Genomic DNA, 20,939 nt, shown 5'->3' on the forward strand with positions numbered 1-20,939 from the left:
ATTTTTTAATTGAATTCAAGAATGTGGAGTTGAATATCTATGCCTAAACAATGATCTGTATTCTATATTTACCTGTAAACAGATACTGCAAATTGAGAAAATTATGTACCTCCTGGCTACCCAGAGGGTTAAAAAGCAAAGCCTATTTGGGATGGAAAGAGTTAATAGCTATAATTTTTTGTGATTAAAAAACAAACAAACTACCTGAGAGTGCACCGTCTAGGACAGTGATTCTCAACCTTCCTAATGCTGCAACCCTTTAATACAGTTCCGAATGTTGTAGTGACCCCCAACCATAAAATTATGCAAGTGTTCTTTCACAGAAATTAAACCAAAACCAATGCTGTGAAGATCCATTGTTTGTGATTGTATATAAATTGTATATAAATTGGCCTTCAGGAGGACCGGCAACAATGGCGTCGCCCCCCCCCCCCAGCTAAGCTGCTCACCCTGCCGCAACCCCTGTGAAAGGATTGTTCGACCCCCAAATGGGTCCCAACCCCCAGGTTGAGAACCACTGGTCTAGGATATTGTAAAGACACCAGTTTGATCCCTGGTCCATCTCACATGGAGATACTTTTATCTACTGGTATCAAATGTACAAGTGATTGTTTTTGTGAACTAGCTGACACAAATAAAAGCAAGTGATCAGATAGACAGTGCAACAATTCCTAAAAAGCACCACAGAGAATAAGTAACATTTCACATAATATCTGATCCACATCAGTAGAGGAATCACGGTTGTAAACATTGGCCTTACCATCACATTCTGGCTTCACTAGATCGAGCATCTGGCACAGTAAATCATGGAATGGCAATGGCTCAATGCCCATGGATTCCATCCTCTCACACTGTTCCTCATAAAAATACTCCAGTTCATACATGGACAACATGCCGTCCCCATCCAAATCCATGCATCTGAACCAGTATTCAATGCTAGGAAAAAAAGAAAAGAAAAAGCAATAAACCAGGCTTGTTTGTAGCCCTTGTTTGTGGTTTGGGACCAGAAATATTTCCTAACAAAGAACCTTTATTGGAATTACTTCCAAGCACACAGAGCAGCTTTGTCTGGAAGCCTTTCTGTATAATGCCTCGCATTGCTATCTAGAAATTCAGAGCATGAGCTGAAACAGAAAATGCCCTCAGTTGTTCAGTACATCTAACTCTCCATGTCCAAAATGTTTCCTTCAATCTTATGTAGTTTGAGGAAGACATTGCTGATGGAAAAAAATTTCATATATAGTAGGTAAGTGTAGTCCATTATATAGGGCAGGGTCTGCACTTACTTTCTTTATTCCATTGTCAATCCTGTTGAATTCAGATCGCTTTGAACTCGGATCTTCCTCTCCTCCCCCCCATTGAAACAGGAAAGTCTTCTGCACGTGGTTAGGGAGGCTCAGAAGAGGGGGGGGGAGCCAAAGTGGGGATCAAAGTGATCCATTCATTAAGAGTTGCGGCAGTGAAACTCAGTAGTTTCTAGGCCTTTTGTAAATAATGTAAGCTTTATATGATAGTGTTCTTAATTTATATTATTTATAGTGTGCCTTTCTCACTGAGACAGAAAGTGGATTACACACTGTAAATCAATGCAATCAGTAGGATGAGACATATAACAAGAAATTACCTAGAACTAAAAGTACAGCAGCCTGAGACAAGGTGTAAAATTATATGTAATACGTTAAAACAATGAAGAAAATGTATTAGAAAGGAATAAAAAGAAGGCATTGAGAGTAGGACTAGTACATCCAGCAAGCAAATATATGCTATGCGCAGTGGTACAGTTCCCATTCTCATTCCCTCCTAAACTATTCCACTATATAATATGGCCCTGCTGCCTTCATAGAAGCATTATTTTACTTGATCTAAACATTTTGAGTCTTACCTTGTAGGACTTCTTTTGTCTTCTTCAGAGATCAAAAGCCATACAAAATCTGCATAGCTCATCTGGTTTTCTTTGTGTACTTGATTTCCTCTGTAAGACAGGAAGTCCCAAAGCAGTTTGCAACAGTAGCAACTATTCCATTTTTTTAACCCAACAACACACAAAAATTAACAAACTGGAATACTGATCTGAAATACAGCGGCTGAATCTTCAAGACAAAGCAGTTGCGAGTTTAAAGGGGGATTTGATAGATTCATAGAAGATAAGTCTATCAATGGCTACCAGCCATGATGACTGAAGGGACCCTTCACATTCAGAGGCACTAAGCTTCTGAATCCCAGAGCCAGGAGGCAACATCAGGGCAAGGCCTCAGCCTCTATGCCCTATTGAAAGCCAACTTGATGTACAGGTTAAGAGCAGCAGCCACTAATGTGGAGAATCGAGTTTGATTCCCCACTGCTCCATGTGATCTTGGGCCAGTGACAGTTCTCCTTCAGCATCACCTGCCTTACAGGCTAAGCGATTGTAAAATGCTCTGAGACTCCTTCAGGTAGTAAAATATGGGGTACAAAAAAAAACAGCTCCTGTGAGGCAGGATGCTGAACTAGAAGGACTATTGGTCTCATCCAGCAGAGCTCTTTTTATATTCTTACACTTTTATGTAAGTACTTTTCTCCCTTTCTCACAATACAAGAACTTGTGGGCACTCAATGAAATTAATGAGCAGTAAGCTAGGACAAATTAAAGGAAGTACTTCTTCACACAAAGAGTAAACATATGGAATTTTCTACCACAAGAAATGGTATAGAAGGAACAGTCTGTCTGGGGCAGTAAGGCTCTGTATTCATGGTGCTTGGGGAGCAACAAGGGAAGGGCTTCTGGAATTCTGGCTCTCCTGGTGGATCTCCTGATGGCTCCTGGGTTTGGGCCACTGTGTGACACAGAGTGTTGGACTGGATGGGCCATTGGCCTGATACAAAATGGCTTCTCTAATGTTCTTAAAGACAGGGCCTACATTTCATAAAATAATAATATCTCAGTGGTAGATCAAGTTCCGTGTACAAGTAAGATTCCAGGTGCAACCTAAAATATCATAGGCTAAAAGCAATTTGTTCTGAATTGAGGAAATAATTGCCTAGCATTGTCTGACACAGAATGTGCCAGAGTTGGTATTTTCATGTATTTTCATATATCATACTAAAAAGTGCAGTTATGCTTGAAATATAAACACTTGGATATTAAATAGTGAGATGACAAAAAAATTAAAAATCAGTGACATCTGAATGATACTAAGACCAGTTGCTAAAAATACAACTATAATATCTGAAAGTCTTTGGAAATTGCTGTTCCTTATGTGGCCTTGGCTGAATTTTATGTAAAAGCAGATATTATGAGGACTCTGGAAAACAAAACAAATATTTTTGGATGACACATTTGTGTATTTGTTCTCAAGTCCTCCCCAACTCATGTGTACAGAAAATAGGGAAGAAGATTCAATTTTTAAACAAGAGTGAGGAAGTGAGGGAAGCTAAACCCTAAAACCAGACTCTTCCCACAGCTTTTTCTGCCCTTATTTGATTGATTTCAGCACTTTTCTCAGCCTGGCTCCAACAGTGGAAGTCAGTTTGACTGGGAGGAAAAGGCTCCAATCAACTTAGCAGTGAGACAAAGGGATTGGATGCTTTTAGCTTCTATTGGCATATGTTCTGATTTTGTTATAAAAACAGATTTTTCCACTCCCTATTTGAGGATCCTAACTAGGGGGGAAACCTCATATACCAAGATTCTCACGCCATCCTATGCCCACTCTGCAAGTCGGAATTTTAATTGCCTATAAAATGGGAATTTTTTCTGCTCTCTTGTATGGAATTTGGCAAGAAGGATCTGATGAGGGGTTCAATCCCAAATAAGGTTCATCCAACTGGGAAGCAAAAAAACAAAAAAACAACAACAACAAAACAGAAATGGAGACCAATGGAATAAAAACAATAAAAACCAAAATGAATGGGGGTAAAGTTAAAATAACACCCCCAATTAAAATGTTTAATAAATTACATTTGCATTAGAAACATTAGGAGTCAACAAAGCCAAACAAACATAATGCATTAACCACACAGCATTAACCTTTCTGAATAATTTCCCACTGCCTTACCTAAGCACAGCTCCAGTGAATATTTTCTCTATAATTCTGCTTGACAGAGCTGTAAATGAAGAAACAGGAATTAGGAATAGTTAGTTTCTTGACTAGCTCAGTATGCTATAGTTCTTTAAAAATGGATTATTTTTCCAAAGCAAACATTTTTCCTGAATTGTCTTCTCTGGTTGTAATCACTCCTCCTTACTATGGTATGTTATTGCTTAGTGCATTTTTGTTGCCATAGTTTATTCTCTGCATTGTTTCCCAGTTCTATAGTTCTAGTCCTACTGCGTTGTTTGTTGGAGGTCTGTGCTGTCTGATTTAATTGAGTTTTGTATTGTATATTCTGTCTTGAGTCTCAGTGTGAAAGTTGGTTTATAAGTTACATTATTAACTATAATAAATGATAAAGGGATGTAGAAAAATCTTTGTATGTAACGTGGTTATGAGTTGTGGAAGATGCAGTGACAAAACCTTCCCCCCTCACTAAATGTGGGTTTTCTATATATCCGATTTATTGACATGCAACAGCAATTTTTGAAGACGTTCCATCTAGTCATTCTGCTAGTTTCTTAAGACCCCTTAAAATCTATTAAGAATTTTTCTGAATTATTTTGTGGCAAGGCCTACACGGTATGTGCAATGTGCTGTATATATCAAAACAGAAGGAAATGGCTTTTTAGTTAAACATTGTAAGTATGACCATCTGTATTCTGTAGTCAAGTTTATTCCATTTCCATCTGTGCAAAGAGAAAAATGATTTTTGCTAATTCCCCCTCCTACTGCCGATCTCCCCTTTCCGCCCTGTTTTGTTCCTGAGATTGACACCTCCCAAAAAGCATTTCAGAGAAGAGAGTAGGCTGCAGTGAAAAGGGATAGACAGGAAAGATCTGTGAGCAGAACTGCATTTGTGTGTCAACGTAGCAATTAAATCCCAAAACATGAATACTATGAATTATTAAAAACTCAGCTTTTCTTGAGCAGTTGACAAACTGGTGGAGTCCACAACTTTTTTGTAAAAAGTTTTGTTTGTAGGAAGTAAAGCTTTTCATACTCCTGGATTCTGTCCTTTCTGTCCTACAAGAAAGGTCTGTGTTGGTTTTCCTGACCACCTTGCTTTTCTTTTGTTTACCTTACTGCCAATGCTATATACACTAACTTTACGGTTAAAACTGTGACTAATCTGGTCTGTGGGTTTCTGCCTTCGGAAGTAAAGTAGTTGTGGCACCTTTTTCTATAGAACGCTCCCCTAATATCACTTGCCTAGGTAGGTTTTAGGTGCCCAGCAAAAACTATGTCTATCAAGGAGAAGTGGAAGACAAATTTAAATATGTTGCTAAATAAATTCAGCCTAGTATTTTAAGTCTGCCATGACAGTCAGTGCCATGCCGAGTGACATTAAATTGTTGCTTGCCTAATCTATTGCCGTCTTCAATGTTGGCTTTAACAAGCAGCTGCTTATCAGGTGGCAGAAAATCAGCAAAAGGCAAAAGTTTATCCCAAAGTGACATTTGATAATGGTAGAGAGGTGGTAGAGAAGCCCTGCTTGGCCAGGGCTGACTCCGGGGTAGAGAAGCCCTGATTGGCCAAGGATGTAAGCTTTTTTTAAAGGGGAAGCCCTAATTTTCTCTCAACTTAAGCTCTAGAAGCCTTAACTAATGTGGGTAGAGATTTGCCTTGTGTTTTTTTTTCTCCCTCCTCTGCTCCTCTACCCCCCCCCCCGCTTCAAGAAAAGAAAGAGGCTCCAGCTGCACTTGGCTCCCCCCTCCCCTTCTGAGCCTTCCTAAGCATGTGCAGAACACTTTTCTGTTTCAATGGGGAAGGGGGGGGAGACCGAGTTCAAATCAATCTGGATTCAGCAGGATCCACAACGGAATAAACAAAGTAAGTGCAGAATCAGCCCTAGCCAGGGCAGAGCCTTCCCCCTCTTTACTAAAATGGTGGATGGCATAGAGCTCCTTGGTTCTGATGGAATATCCTACCCTGAAGCAGGAGTTTTCAGGGCCTTCTCCCAGAGGGTGGCCTTTAGGCTTTTCATCCTTTCCTCTTTGGCCTTTGGTGGCAAGCCAAATAAGATGCGGAATTATGGCCTTCCCCTAAGCATAATAGGCAGGACAGATTGTCACCATTTTGAGCCATCTCTGCCCTGCATTCCTTATTTTTTGTGAAGAGAGCCAAGTCTCTGGGCTTCAAACATCCTTGAAAATCAGACTCTGAGGTAATTTCTCTCACACAGCTCACTGAGTAGTCGTCTTCAAGCAATGGCAAAAAGAGAACTGAGGGGAGAGTACTCACCCCGCACACATCACGTGACTTTTGGGAGCACTCTTGAGAACTGATTTCAAATTTTTTAAAGCTTGGTAGCTCCTCTCCATGGCAAGCGTGTGGAAATGCAGCCCCATGTGTGCCTTCACAGAAGACCACTCATTGAAGAGCAGTTACAGGTAAGTGCAATTGTTTTTTACTTGGGGAAGTATTGAATTTTATTTTGCTTTTATTACTATATTTGAGAACCCTACAGATACGTAAGTAGGTTATAAATACTACAAATAGGAAAATAGCAAATGGGTAGATCTGTAGGAGGTGGAGGATTAACAACTAGTATTCTTTACTGTCTAAATTATAGCACATAGCATGAGGTACTGTGGAGTATTCACAGATCAATCTGCAGAGCTCTTCAAATAATCAATATGTAACATATTTTAGTGGCCTTTCAAAAAACTTTCCAAGTCTGAACTTGCATTTTCTGTGTACCGGCTTATTTCCTATTAAGTGGCATTACAAGGAATCAGAAAATCACCTTGAAATTTTATTTATTTATTTATTTGTTTGTTTATTTATATTTATATACGGCCCTCCCCGAAGGCTCAGGGCGGTTTACATTGAACTAATAACAATACATGAAATGCACAAGTCTGCAACAGACAGTTCAACATGCTCAACTTGATGCTTTGGAAAAAATGCAGATGTCAGATTATGTAGGAAAGCTTTTGCATATCATTGCAATTTAATATACATTTACCCCACATCCTCTTTGACTGCACTGTTATATATTTACGCCTGACTTTTTTGTGGGATTAAGTGTAAGGTTTAGCTAATTACTCTTGCACCATTGCTGTGATCACCCCAAGCAGTGGCACAGGAGTCACTGATGCTGCTGATCTAGTTCTTATCAACATTGCACAGCTTCCATCTCCTAACAATACTTAATTTATGTTAGTATTAACAGCCATCATTGTTACTCTTGACTTAACGTACCTTGATCATTGTATCTAGCCAGATCTTTCTGGCTGATGTAGAGGTCATGATCAGTGTCCAGTTCCCAGAATTTACAGTAAATGACATAAAAATGTTCATAGGAAAAATAATCTGTGATCTGATTTATGTCTTCCTCTTCTTCTAAGAGGGCTAGGGTCTGAAAAGGTAAGAGTTAATTATGAAAAGAAGGCCAACAACAACAGAAATGCCAACAACAACAGAATGATGACTTTTGTGTCCGAAGGGGTTTGCCCAAAATGTACTACAGGTGTTCATTTGAAATGCATTACTATGAGAGATCATCAATTGATACTTCTCAGTTTAGGGATCTGCTGTCTAATCTAGATATTTCCAAATCAGTCACCTTGTTCTGCCCTTTAAAAATCTACAAAAGTATTAAGAAAAACAACAAATGTGTCATTTTAAACATACTTCTCGATATTTTTGCTACTGGTACTTGCATAGCAACTGCAAACTGCGTTGAGGCCTAGTTAAAATTTTTCAATTTGCTGCTCCACAACTTTGCCAAGCATCTACACTGTTACTATGCTTTTATTATTCCTGCTAAATCTAAACGTCAAAACTGAAATATCTAAATAAGATGTAAGCATAAAAATACATATTGCCCGTAAGCATCTAACAAATTAACTTACCTGCAGGAAGTTACTTTTCCTTAACTCTGTTAGTGAGATTTGCCCGGACCAGGATCTATTGACTGTGTAAAATATTCTTTGAATAACCTAGAAAAATGAAACGCCAGCCTCAAAAGGGGATTTCTACTACGGATTAAAAAATGCTCCAAACCACAGAAGTCTTGCTCTGTATTCCTAACAACAGTCAAAATTAATAAAGCAAACTAAGGAACAACTAAAGAAACACACCACTGTATAAAACATCTGAAACACCAGCAAAAGGTTCAGTTTCCATGAGATGGAGTTCACAGGGTTGGGCTCACAGACCCAATGTGTGAATAATCAAAGTCATATGTAACTTGCTTGTTGTTTTCAGTGCCCCCATGTGAGGTTCCACACATACACACACCTCACACTATTACCCTGAATGGAAACAGTCCAAGAAATTGATTTTGCACGGTCTTCTGCAGCAGGCTCAATAGTTCCTCCTCACAGAGGAAGGACACTCTGAACAGAGTTGTTTTTTATAGCTCTGAACTTATCTTGTGCCTCCTCGAGAATTATTATTCTGAAATATAGCATAATAGTGTCTTTGTTAAAATGTTAATGCAGATTCATAGAGCCTGTGATATGTACTACAAAATAAGCACTAACCACGAAAGTATTGGCATAGCAGTACTATAGCAATAAAGTTAGCTAAATATTGAATATTGTTAAGATTTAGTTGAGAAGGAGATGGGGAGAACTATGTTAAGTGTTTGATGAGGAGAAGGGGATAATTTAGATGTATAATACAATATTTTATTGTACTATACAATGTATAATTGTTCCTAGATTGTTATATACCTGTGAGGAAGATGGGACTCAGAGAGCTCTGACTTGACTGCTCTGTGAGAACAGCTCTGGCAGGACTGCGACTAGCTCAAGGTCACCCAGCTGGCTGCATGTGGAAGAGTAAGGAATCAAACATAGCTCTCCATATTAGAGGCCGCCACTCTTGACCCTTATAGCAAGCTATAGTCATCCCCCCCACAAAAAATCATTTTTTGTTAGGATAACAGAATGAGGAGGAACGCTGCAGCTCCTTCTGAATATACACTATGATCTCAGAGAAATTGCCTGCGCAAGGATTAAGGACAACACGCAAGTCACAACTCCTAGTTGACCATCACAGTGAACAAATGAGCAGACACTTCAGACAAGTAAAATAACTACTAACATTTCTAGGGAATAGAATGGCAACACAAATAACCACAATTCTATTAGATAACTTTCAGATTTCTTCTTTTTGTAACCATTGCTCAAACAGAATAATTGTAGAAATGCTGTCATACTGAATTTGCAGCCAGCCTACCGTAGTAATGTAGCGGGAATGGAATTCTGGAGCATCCTTTAGAAATGTCAGGCCAGGGTGAGTTTCCACTACATCCTGAAAGACACGATCCATTTGTTTAAAGAGTTAAGGAGTTCACAAAATTACTATGTCGTGGTTTTGACAGTCAGCTTTAGCAATACAAAAGCATAGGCAATATGCAGCTGCTGAGCCAATTTGATTTAGTTTTAAAGACAGAAAAATAAAGGAGGATAGTAACGAGGCAAAAGCATCCATATTTTAGGTAAATATTTAGGTAAATATATTCAAGTAAAATATGCAGGCATGCTTTATCCTCAAACATTTTCTCAGCTCCCAATGGCATTTTTTATAATAGTGTAAAAGGAAGAGTTCAGTCCAAATCCTTGTTCCACTGACAGAACAGATTTTTACCTCTTTCTCTTCTTACAACAGCTCCTAAATGCCTTCTAAAAAGTTGTTCCTGACAGTTGGGAAGAGAATTACATTATTGTATTAATAGTATGTTCTCCCTAAGTGGTATCTGTGTATAATCACAATGGTGTATCTTTGAACACACAGGCTATTTGCCAGGTTTTAAAGCTAAAAATAACCCCTCACCATCTATGCAAATCTATGCAAAAATATATTTCCTGGACACTATTGTAAAAATATTCAATGGCAGTATAGTCACCACCTTATACCAGAAACCTATTGAGTAACAAATATATCTACATGCCTCCAGCTACCATCCCAAAGATACTGAATAATCTTATTGTATACATCTGTTCCAATCCTACAGACAGGGATTCTCACCTGTTGGATCTACAACATACCTTTGTAGAACAAAAATATGTACCTGCTGAAGTCAAGAAGCAGTTTAACAAAGCCAGAAAGGTACCCAGAGTAAACCTGTTGCAAGACAGGCCCAATAGAAACAATAATACAATGCCACTAGTGGTCACATACAGGTCTCAACTCAAAACTTCAACACATCATCAACAACTTGTAACCTCTGGCTGTTCTCTTTTACAAGTTGTTGTTAGGTCCAAAGTCATGTCCGACCCATCGTGACCCCATGGACAATGATCCTCCAGGCCTTCCTGTTCTCTACCATTCCCTGGAGTCCATTTAAGTTCACACCAAACTTTACAAGTACTGGGAGGCAAACCTTTTCTTATCTGCAGACAACCCTAAATCTTAACTCCTCACCCATAAGAAAACATCTGATTTGAACAGACACTGCTACCAGAGCTTGCAACAAACTTTTCCACACATATACCGAGACAACATGAACACTGGACCTAACAACATTAACTACACTATCTCAGGCTCATTCACTTGCTCGTCTTCTAACATTATATATGCCATTAAATGCCAACAATGCCCTTTGATTCTCTACATAGGGCAAACCCCTAAGTCAAAGGATAAATGGACACAAATCTGACATCAAGAATCATAAAACTGAAAAGCCTGTAGGAGAACAACCTTCTAGGACATTCAATGGGAGACCTCAAAGTAGCTGTTTTATTGCAAAAGAAATAGACTAGACTGGGAGATTGCTAGTGTTACAATACTCAGGACAGCAGAACCCCCTGGGCTTAACAGAAATATTATTCTTATCTCTCCACAGATGCTAATATCATTCAGCTCTCGCATCTTTAGTAAACTCTTGTATTATGCTGTATGCTATTCACAGACCTTACCAATTGCTTTTATCGAATTTTAGCTATACTTATTGCTCAGTTACTTATGCACTTTGACTCTAATTAATCTTCCTGGCAACACTCTCTCCACCCTCTATTCATATTATAATGGTTAGTGACTGTCGTGGACCAGCCAGCTCCAGAAGAGTCAAGTGATGAAGAGAGCTCCTCAAAGGAAGAGGGCAGCCAGCAGACATAATCAAAACCTACAGTCAGTAAGACCGTTTATGCACTGGGAACTTCACTGCCCCACCCCCCTGTCAGGAGCACAGATCGAGGGCTGATGAGGTGCACCAAATGCTCCCCCATGTGGGTGCAGGAAGAGGTGGGGCAACCTGCCATGACTAAAACTCCAGCCTGCAGCCCAGCATGAAACCTCCAGTGCATAAACGGTCTAACAGGGACACTGCAGGAGGAGGCAGTCACTGAAGAGCCAGACATTGATCCAAAACCAGGTCCCATACAATGGCCTAGTAGTCCCTCAGCCCTAAGTTGGCAATGGAGAATCATCTACCAGCTAGTTCACCTCCCCTGTCACCAGAGCTTCAGGAACAAGAGAAGAGGTAAGCTGCATTGCAAAATTGGTTGTGCAGTCCTGACTCCATATCAGCAACAAGGATTACCCCATTACATATTTGACTGCTTACTTTAGGCCCAACCCAGGGCCAAATTCCTCAATGAAATCTAAAGGGGCTCTAACCTCCCCTCTGTTGCTGAAAAGACAATCTATCTTTTATCTGACCAGGTTGATAAAGTAACTTATAAAACCGCTCTTTTTGCCTTGGCTGCAAGGAAAATAAGGATAAGTGGTTGCAGGAACAGAGCTGAAGTGGCTGATAGGTAGAAGAAGAAGAGTTGTTTCTTATATGCCGCTTTTCTCTACCCGAAGGAGGCTCAAAGCGGTTTATAGTCGCCTTCCCTTTCCTCTCCCCACAACAGACACCCTGTGAGGTGGGTGAGGCTGAGAGAGCACTGATATCACTGCTCAGTCAGAACAGTTTTATCAGTGCCATGGCGAGCCCAAGGTCACCCAGCTGCCTGCATATGGGGGAGTGCAGAATCGAACCCGGCATGCCAGATTAGAAGTCCGCACTCCTAACCAGTACACCAAACTGGCTCAGGTACTGACTATGTTGTTAAAAACAGCCAGCAATAGAGTAGCTGTGTGGAAAACATTAGTCACTGACCTTGCAGCCTACATCTTGAACTGATTCTCCTGTCTTGGATTTCAGTCTGTGTTTTGGAACTTCCCTCAGATTTGATGCCATGAGTTTGGATTACCTGGTATTTGTACTTTGAACTGGCATGGTGACAAACTCCGATGGCTAGTTACGCCCTTTGTCAACATGTTGTGTCTGTAGCAGGACAGTGACTTAAGTTTTGATGTATCTGAAGAAGTATGCATGCACACAAAAACTTACACCCAGAATACAACTTTGTTCGGTTTAGAGGGGCCACTGGACTCAAACTTGTTCTACAGAGATTAGTAATCAGCCAAACGTACTTGAATTTTAAAATACTGATTATTGCCTCCATTCTCCAATATATCCATGCTGTAGTTGCCACAAACAGGCAAGCACAGAAATAAATGAAGGCACACTATCAGCACTCTAGGGACAACAGACTGGCCAACTGAACAAGGGAAAAAATGTCCTGTAACCTTAATAAATGCTCAATGTATGAAAACAGTGGAGACTTTACATGGCATTTAGGTAAATAACATCTTCTGGTAAATAATATTTCATCAAGCCTCTGTTAAAGGGACAGGACTTTTTGTCCAGGAGGTTGGCAATGTTAGACGTGATTTACTTATTATCATATGAAAAGACCACTGTTGATTTAATTAGTGTATCTACATTATTCTCTGTGTTGGGAGAACTGTAGGATAGGGAAGGTAGATAAAGGCTTGATTCCTTAAAGCAGGGGTAGTCAAACTGTGGCCCTCCAGATGTCCATGCACTACAATTCCCATGGCAGGGGCTCATGGGAATTGTAGTCCATGGACATCTGGAGGGCCGCAGTTTGACTACCCCTGAAGGGTAGATTTCTAAATTGCCTGCCTACAAATCATCCCATAAATCATGGTAGGTAGATGTCTGTGATGTAGTCGCCGTGTAATAAAGGGATACATGCAGATCTTTGTATACATGCAGATCTTTGAATTCAGAGAAGCGACTGTTCTTGGCTCAAATTTATTTAGACCTCCCCAAAGACCTTGCTTTTTTGTACTGCAATGTAAAGAGTTTAAGGCTACCAGGATTATTATGTCCTTTCGATTCTTTTCCTGTGAGGAATTTATTTTTCAGTAGAGAAAAGTTCTAGAGTTCAAACCTACTTGAGAATTCTGCCTCTTCTATCCTTTAGCCCTAATCCTAGAGTTTTTTGGGGGAGGTCTAGGTAAAGGCAGGAGACTGACAATAATTTGTTGGTAAGTAAAATGCATTCCTTTACACAGGCAAGTTCCAGCAGAGTGGTGTGCAATTAAGGATTAAAATCAGAAACCAGACTGAGTGAAACTGACCATTTATTTTTCTGTTCCTGCCTTCCCTCTCAAAGCCTTACCTGTTTCTGAAGCAAATTACCCGATGCAGACAGAGGAGGGGACCTTAGAATAGTATAAATCTCCTCACTCTAGAGTTTTGCCCTGTGTTATTTATCACTGTGGCCCTAAAAGAGGATTGGAACAGAAAAAGAGAGAAACAGAGAGCCCCAGGAGAAAAGTTGTCAGAGGGTAGCTGTGTAGGTCTACAGTAGAAAAGCTGGATTTGCATCCAGCAGCACTTTAGAGACCAACAAGAGTTTCAGGGTGTAGGCTTTGATAGTCAAAGGTCCCCTAATCAGATACCAGGTGAAAAGGCTATAGGTCAGAGCAGAAGATAATTTGTTCATGAAAGGGTTAACTAACTCAGTTCTTGCTGCCTTGTATCTCCCAATCTGCACAGAAACTGCTTGCACATTTCCTCTTATATCTCTGCAATAAAAGACTACAGACTTACTTTTATTTATTTTTAAAAGGAAAACTTGGGGGCTTTTTGCACGCCTTCAAAATAGCACAATGGTTGCCAATTGAAAACGCTACTGATTTGCTGTTTTGCACAACGTCGTCGACAATCTGCCACACACCTGAAACCAATCTGCAAAAAGCGCTTCCTTGTAGCGCTTTCAGGGAAATCCCCAAAAGTGGATTCACCCTCCGGAAAACGATACACTCCTGCAACCAATCTGCAACACTAGCGAAAAAGACCTGTGCGTTAACATTGTTGCGGTTTCTACAAAGTCCCTCCCCCTGGCTCTCTTCTCTGATCTTCCGGCGAAGCGATCGCCATTTTTTTTTCTCCGAGCGAGCGGGGATAAATGCACCAGCGAGCCTCTTTCAGTTTAGAGGCTTCCCCGGCTTCAGTCCCTCCCCTTCAGTCACTAAGCACAAAGAACAGAGAAGCCCGTTTGCTGATGTATTTTCCCTTTATTTTTTACACATTCATTCAGCCGAAAATCGGGCTCGTTTTTCACGGGGGGGATTTTTTTTTTCACTCGGAGGGAGCGTGGCAACGATCAAACGACAGCTCAAACACACCAGGCAGCTGGATGGGTCTCTCCGTTGCAACGAATTAACACAGATTCGTTGCAATGGGTCTGTTTTTTTTTTTTAAAGGGAAAGGGGCTGTTTGGGAGCATGCTAACGGCTGCCCATTGGCTGCTTGACGGCCAGGGGCGGGACGAGCTCGGCAATAGCGCTTCCTTTCTAGCGATTTCTGCCGAGACCGGAAGCCTGTGGGAAACGCTACAAAACGCAACTGGATTCCACTACAAAGGCAGGTATGCATAACGACGAATTCCACTATTTTAAATGGCGATTTTTCATTCAGTGACCAATTTGCTACAAAGATCCCGGTGCGTAAAGCCCCAAAGAATTCAATGGAGAGGTATATTTCTAGGTAGGGTTTTGTCCCCACAGTTACAGCCCTAAGCTGTACTGTCCTTGTTTCATCCCATAAAACATCCACAGTCAAGCTCCTTGGACAGCATGCATGTATGATACACTGTGTGTGTGTGTGTAGACATGGCTAATGGCTGTCAGCAAATCCTAACTGCAATCTGCTGCATTTGGGGGTCCCCTAGTGAGCCAGAGGGATGAGTTTTTGCCCCAAAGTCCTGTTTAATTGTGCTTCTGACAATATACATTAGAATGAAGATCTGCAGGCAATTTATTTGTCCAGCAACAGCATTCTTAGGTGCTTGACAAATAATAAATATTATTATGATTTTTAGAACTTATAAAACTCATTAGGAAGTCGCACATACCTGCAGTAATGGGATGAAATCTTCCTGTACCAAAAAATTACAATTGGGTTTTGATAGAAGACAAATGAACTTGGATGCATCATCATGGCAATTTTGTACTATCCTACAAGAAAAACCAAACACATTAGAGAGTAAAAGAACCCCTAACAATCTGAGTTCACAAAAAACACTACTTACAGGGCAATCCTTACACCACTTTCCTGGAGTAAGCCCCCCTGAATAAAACTCAGTAGAGTTCTGTCTGGATGCCTTTGGTTTAGCTTCTTCACCTCTCCCAATCCTAGCGGAGTGTAAGCAGATGTAACTGCACATTCACTCATATTATCCCTGCATCTTCCTCTCAACTCCTTGGTTGCAACCCTAAATACATGTTTCTGGAAAAATAAAATGGGTCTTACTTCTGAGTAGACCTATTTAGAATTGTCTTCTTGTTTTCTTTCTTTGTGTCTATATAAACTTCTGGGATTTTGCTCATGAGGCACCATGTATCCTCGATCACATCATCATCTTCATAAAATGACCTTTTATGTACTGATTTTTTCTTAAGGACTGATTATCTTTTTGGTGGGCAAACATAAATTATGCACACAATTCTCAAACTAACTCTCATTAATTACGGTAATGGTCTATTAAAACCTGAATACATTCTATTATTAGTGGCTGGTGTGCTGCAGCTGATTTTATTTTGGGTGGAAATTAAAGACAATTTGGATGATGAGACAGTCCATATCTGATTAACCCAGTGACACAGTCTTTGCTACTTTTAAGAACTCTATATGTCATCAAAATGAGCCTCTCGTGGTGCAGAGTGGTAAGGCAGCCGTCTGAAAGCTTTGCCCATGAGGCTGGGAGTTCAATCCCAGCAGCCGGCTCAAGGTTGACTCAGCCTTCCATCCTTCCGAGGTCGGTAAAATGAGTACCCAGCTTGCTGGGGGGTAAACGGTAATGACTGGGGAAGGCACTGGCAAACCACCCCGTATTGAGTCTGCCATGAAAACGCTAGAGGACGTCACCCCAAGGGTCAGACATGACTCGGTGCTTGCACAGGGGATACCTTTATGTCATCAAATACTCTATATGTCACCAAGTGCAGAAATTATTAATTGAAAACCTCTAACCCCTTTTAGGTACTGTACCAGGGCAGGACCATTTCTGCACAGAGCAGTAAAACATGAGTGGATTCCTGCTTGCAAATGCGGGATGGTAAACCTTGCGTTTGCAGCCCTCCTAATGGGAGACCCCTTCTGCGTTTCTCTCTGTTCTCTCATGGCTTTTTGCCTCCTGACGAGGCTGCAAGGAAAAGCAAAATGAACTTCGCTTCTTGGCTTGTCAATCACAGTAAGCCACCAATCACAGCACAACAGTTCTCTTGTGGACTGAAACTTTCTTCCCCCCAGCCTCAAAATTAATTTTTTTAAAGGCACTTCTGCATTGCTATGTGGCAATGCCACAACACAGATACATTTTAAATAAAAATTAACACAGGCATGTTGCTATGCAGAAATGCCAGAATGATATAGCATCCCCCCCCCTTTCTGTCTGGGTGGATTTCTGAGATGCTGAACATCGTCCCTGGAGCCCAGAAAGTCATTTTGTGTAAATGGTTTGTTTAAAATCAAAGCGCGCAGACCCCTGTATGATCGGGAGAAGGCTGCTTGATCACCTGTCCTCCCTCTTTCCCAGCTCATTCCCCACTTCCAGAAAAGACCATGGACACTTTAAAGAAGATTTTATTTTACCTTCGACAATGTATTTTACCTTTGCAGTCACACTGCAACGCAGACCACGCCATTAAAAAAAAAATACCAAGAGCAGGAAATGGAAAGGGAAAGATGGGAACAAGGTGGGATAATGTTGCAGAGACTATCGTGCCTTTCCCCCTCCATATGGGCTTGCCTCTGGTTGCTCATTGATGGGATGCGTGATTGAGGGTGGTAAATCCAGTATTGGCTATTTCCCTCAACACAAGTTTAAAATGGCCAAAACTCGACCCAGCTCCTTGACAGCCTCAGGAGGCAGGCAATGTCATGTGGAGGGGGCTCTAAAAGCCACCAACATTCGAAGGCTGTCCAGGGGCAGATTCTTCATGCAAAAATGGTCTAGGTCAGGGGTCCCCAACATGAGGCCCACAGGCCGCATGCAGCCCCTGATCCCTTTCTGTGCCATGTTGGTCAAGGCTTTCAGATGAACATTTACATGGCATTTTAAGAATGTCCGTCAGAAACCTTGGCTTGGATATCAATGCCTTGGCTAACAGAAAACAGCCACAAAAATCACACTGATTAGGTAAGCATGTGTAGCTAAACAAAAGGATTCAACAGTAAAATATTGTTCCAAAATGGATTGTACTAAAGTTAACATTTCTTCATTTATTTTTGAATATTTACTTTTGATCTAAATAAATAGGTTAATAATTTTGTTACATTTCGGTTTAAGATGTGTCCCTCTTTAGGCACTGGGCATGCTAATGTGGCCCCTATATGGCAAAAGGTTGGGTACCCCTGGTCTAGGTCTTTCTGACACTGAAAGGTATGAATTCACAAACAGCTTGCAGACTCAAAGTTTACCAAATTAATAAACAAAAATAGTAAATACATTACAAGGAAGAAAACTGAAAAGAGTAAAAAAGAAATATAAGTAATTTAAAATTACCGTGGAAAGGCAGGAAAAAAAAACACAAATGAAAAGTATTGTGGTGCAAAGTGATGTATCCCCCAAAAGAATTCGTGAAGTATACTTACTTTCTCCACATGGCCACAAATGAATGTACAGATACAAATCCCGTTCTCTCTCCTCCTGATGCAATGAACATGGGAGCTTTCCAATAAAGAGGGCAGCAGCATATCTGGGAACAATACAAGACAGAATGGAATTAGTAAAAAAACCATAACCGAATAAGTGCTTATGTTTACTTTGAAGCAAATACTATCAATTTCAATGGCTCTTATTTCCCAGTAGAACCCATGTTTAATGTGCTGCTGAAACTGACTTCAAGTTTCTATTCTAATGCTAGTGTGCACGTGTGGAAGACATGCAGTTTTGAATGTACTTGTGTTATTTGTTTTTCACCTGTAGATGTTCATGCAGGAAGGTGCATTTACGGCTACATTCAAGTTTCCCATGAATTTTCTGCCACTTGTTAATCCTTCATTTACCATTTTTCTTATAAAGTGTTTTATTTTAAAAATTCAAATTTATACATGTTAACATCTCCATGTAAAGAAATGCTTCTTTTGTCACTGCTGGCTGGCATCATATTTATACATTAAAAATATATCATAAGGGAAGGAGCATTAAAGGAAGAAAAAAGGACAACTATGATGCAACTTCACCAAGGAAAATTAATGTAGCAACAGAAGTTACAAACCCTCAAGGTCTGGTTTTGTTTTCATGGGGATAAATCTCCAAAATGCAAACACATCACAGAAGAATAGTGCATTCTCTATGGTGTCTTCCACATGTCTCCCCCAGCTTTAACGCTTTTGGGAAACAGACTTTTACCCTGCTTCCTCACAGCATCACAGAACATTTGTGTACCTCTGGGGATATCACTGGCTTTTCTCTGATCTTTCTCAAATATGCTTTGCTTTGAGGTTTAGGGAAAGGCTGGGGGTTAATTTGGATTTTCCAGCTCAAATGGGTGCTATATTCCCTGTTTCTGTCTCCAAACAGACATTTCCTCATGCCAGCAGGGGGCTTTTAATTTTTTTAAAGGCATTAAAGTACTATATAGAGATACTGTTGTAATTATAGGTGCAACAGGTTCTCCAAATTCCAAGCTTTCATTTGAAAAAAACTAAGTTTCTAGCCCCTTCCCTTGAGGAGATACAAGGAAAATATGGGAAGCAGATATTTACTTTAAAAAAAACATGCAAGTTGAGAATCCAGAGAACTTATTACATGTATTGGAACGATGGTAAACAGATACAAGGTACTCTAATGCTGATTTTTTAGAAATTGTAAAATCCTTGTTAGTCCAGGTAGGGAACTGGGCTAACTCATGGGGGACTGGAGCAGAGAAGCTGTAGGAGAAACATGGAATTCCCATTGTTGCTGTGCTAAATCTACAGCCATACCTGCAACAGGGAAACCACAATCTCCTGTTCCTGTGTAGAATATACTCGTGTATATGACACCCATCAATAATTTGCTTTTAGTTACTGTAAATTGGTTATGTAGGAGATAGTTTGGCTTGGCCAAGTTTTACTAACTTTGTTAGATCTACATGAGTTTAGGGACGGAGTTCATTTCAGCTCTTTATTGTGACCCCAGCATGATGGAACAAAAACCAAAACCAAAGAATCCCACAACCAACCCCAACTAACATACAAAAGTCCCACAACAGATCTTCCTGCCAGGGTGCACTATTGGTCAATTTCACTTTAAACTGAGTGGATCTGGCAGACAGGATCTAGCTGCACATTGGTCAGTTACAGTGCAGGCTTGCAGTACTGCCTCACATCTCATACTTGGTCTTTGGCAGAGCTACAGATGCAACAAACTTCATCTAGTTATCTGTTTAAACCCTCTATCTTTGAAAGTTAACTGTATCTTTGTAGACAATGATTTGTTAATTTTGTAGAAGAACTTCTGCTGCGAGTACTGCTGAAATCTGGACAATAATGACATTTACCTTCGCAATATTACCCATTTCATTAATGGTGGCTCTCTCCTCCTCAAACTCTGAAAACGCTGCCTCAATCTTGGCAATGGTCTCCTCATGATTGCTGCAGACATTAGGGAGTCCGTTGGGGAAGTAGAAACGTGGAATGTTTATGGACAAAGGGGCACCAACAATGACTTTATTTGCAGGCAGAGGAGATGGTGAGCTGATAGCTGAATTTATAGGAGCAGGGGATGGAGTTACAGGTTTTTTCTCTTGTTTATTTTGGACCTAGAAAGATAATGCATGGAATTAATTTTCTTACTAATAAAGAATGTATAAAATGTAAGTAAATGGCATCTCCTTTGAAACAGAAAAGCTCTGTAAGGTAATAGGAAAACTGGTGACACTTCTGGACTCTAGCAGTGAACTGAGGGTGAAATGTTAGCACCCCATCAGTAAGATGTTCAATTGCCCCTTCAGAACTCCATGCTTCTCATTCTTCACCAAGGCCCACAGGGAAGCCTCAGTGCTATCACTCTCAAATGCCATTTCTAGTGGTCAGAATTTGGTCCTTCACTGTCTTTGGAATTCTTCATCTCTCCTTCATAATTCAATGTCCACATTTCCATACAGTTACTTGCAGTACTAGAGAATTTGAGAGTTGTCATGCCCACTATGTCCCAAGTCCTTTACTATTATGGTTCTCCAACCACAGCCAATGAGACAACATGTTCACAAGTAACTAGATTGTTCATTATTTTATACAGGAAAAGAGACTATAAATCAAATGCTAGGGTCAAAAAGCAGCTGGGTTCCAAATCATTAAGTAGCTGAGGTTTGGTTTCCACTGCTAGATTAAGATAGGCAGGTAAGTATATGGAGTGGTGCAAATTTGTTCCTTCCAAAAGATGGTGACATCAAACAAGAAAGGGTAGAATAATGGCCAGGAAGAGGAACAAACTTGAATGACCAGTTTAGTGATGTTTCTTGAGAAAATAAGGAAAATCTATGAAAATATGAACTGGTTATAGGATGTGGAACTGGCAAAGGCTACTCAAAAAGCGCTAGTGTGGATGCATTGTCAAG

General features: G+C 40.4%; 1 protein-coding gene across 3 annotated transcripts in view; it reads right to left on the minus strand.

Annotated features, from left to right (window-relative positions):
* PPP2R3A (protein phosphatase 2 regulatory subunit B''alpha) overlaps nucleotides 1-20,939 on the minus strand; it is a 44,258-nt gene that overhangs the window by 8,285 nt on the left and 15,034 nt on the right. For all 3 annotated transcript variants that reach the window (XM_077349214.1, XM_077349213.1, XM_077349215.1), the window contains 9 exons: nucleotides 19,881-20,141; nucleotides 17,989-18,092; nucleotides 15,248-15,350; nucleotides 9,264-9,338; nucleotides 7,931-8,017; nucleotides 7,278-7,434; nucleotides 4,035-4,083; nucleotides 1,883-1,972; nucleotides 761-936 (listed from right to left, as the gene is read on the minus strand). In XM_077349214.1, coding sequence (XP_077205329.1) covers nucleotides 761-936; nucleotides 1,883-1,972; nucleotides 4,035-4,083; nucleotides 7,278-7,434; nucleotides 7,931-8,017; nucleotides 9,264-9,338; nucleotides 15,248-15,350; nucleotides 17,989-18,092; nucleotides 19,881-20,141 — 1,102 coding nt within the window. The remainder of the gene's footprint in view (nucleotides 1-760; nucleotides 937-1,882; nucleotides 1,973-4,034; nucleotides 4,084-7,277; nucleotides 7,435-7,930; nucleotides 8,018-9,263; nucleotides 9,339-15,247; nucleotides 15,351-17,988; nucleotides 18,093-19,880; nucleotides 20,142-20,939) is intronic.

This window comes from Paroedura picta, chromosome 8 (genome assembly GCF_049243985.1).
Source record: "Paroedura picta isolate Pp20150507F chromosome 8, Ppicta_v3.0, whole genome shotgun sequence".
NCBI lineage: Eukaryota > Metazoa > Chordata > Lepidosauria > Squamata > Gekkonidae > Paroedura > Paroedura picta.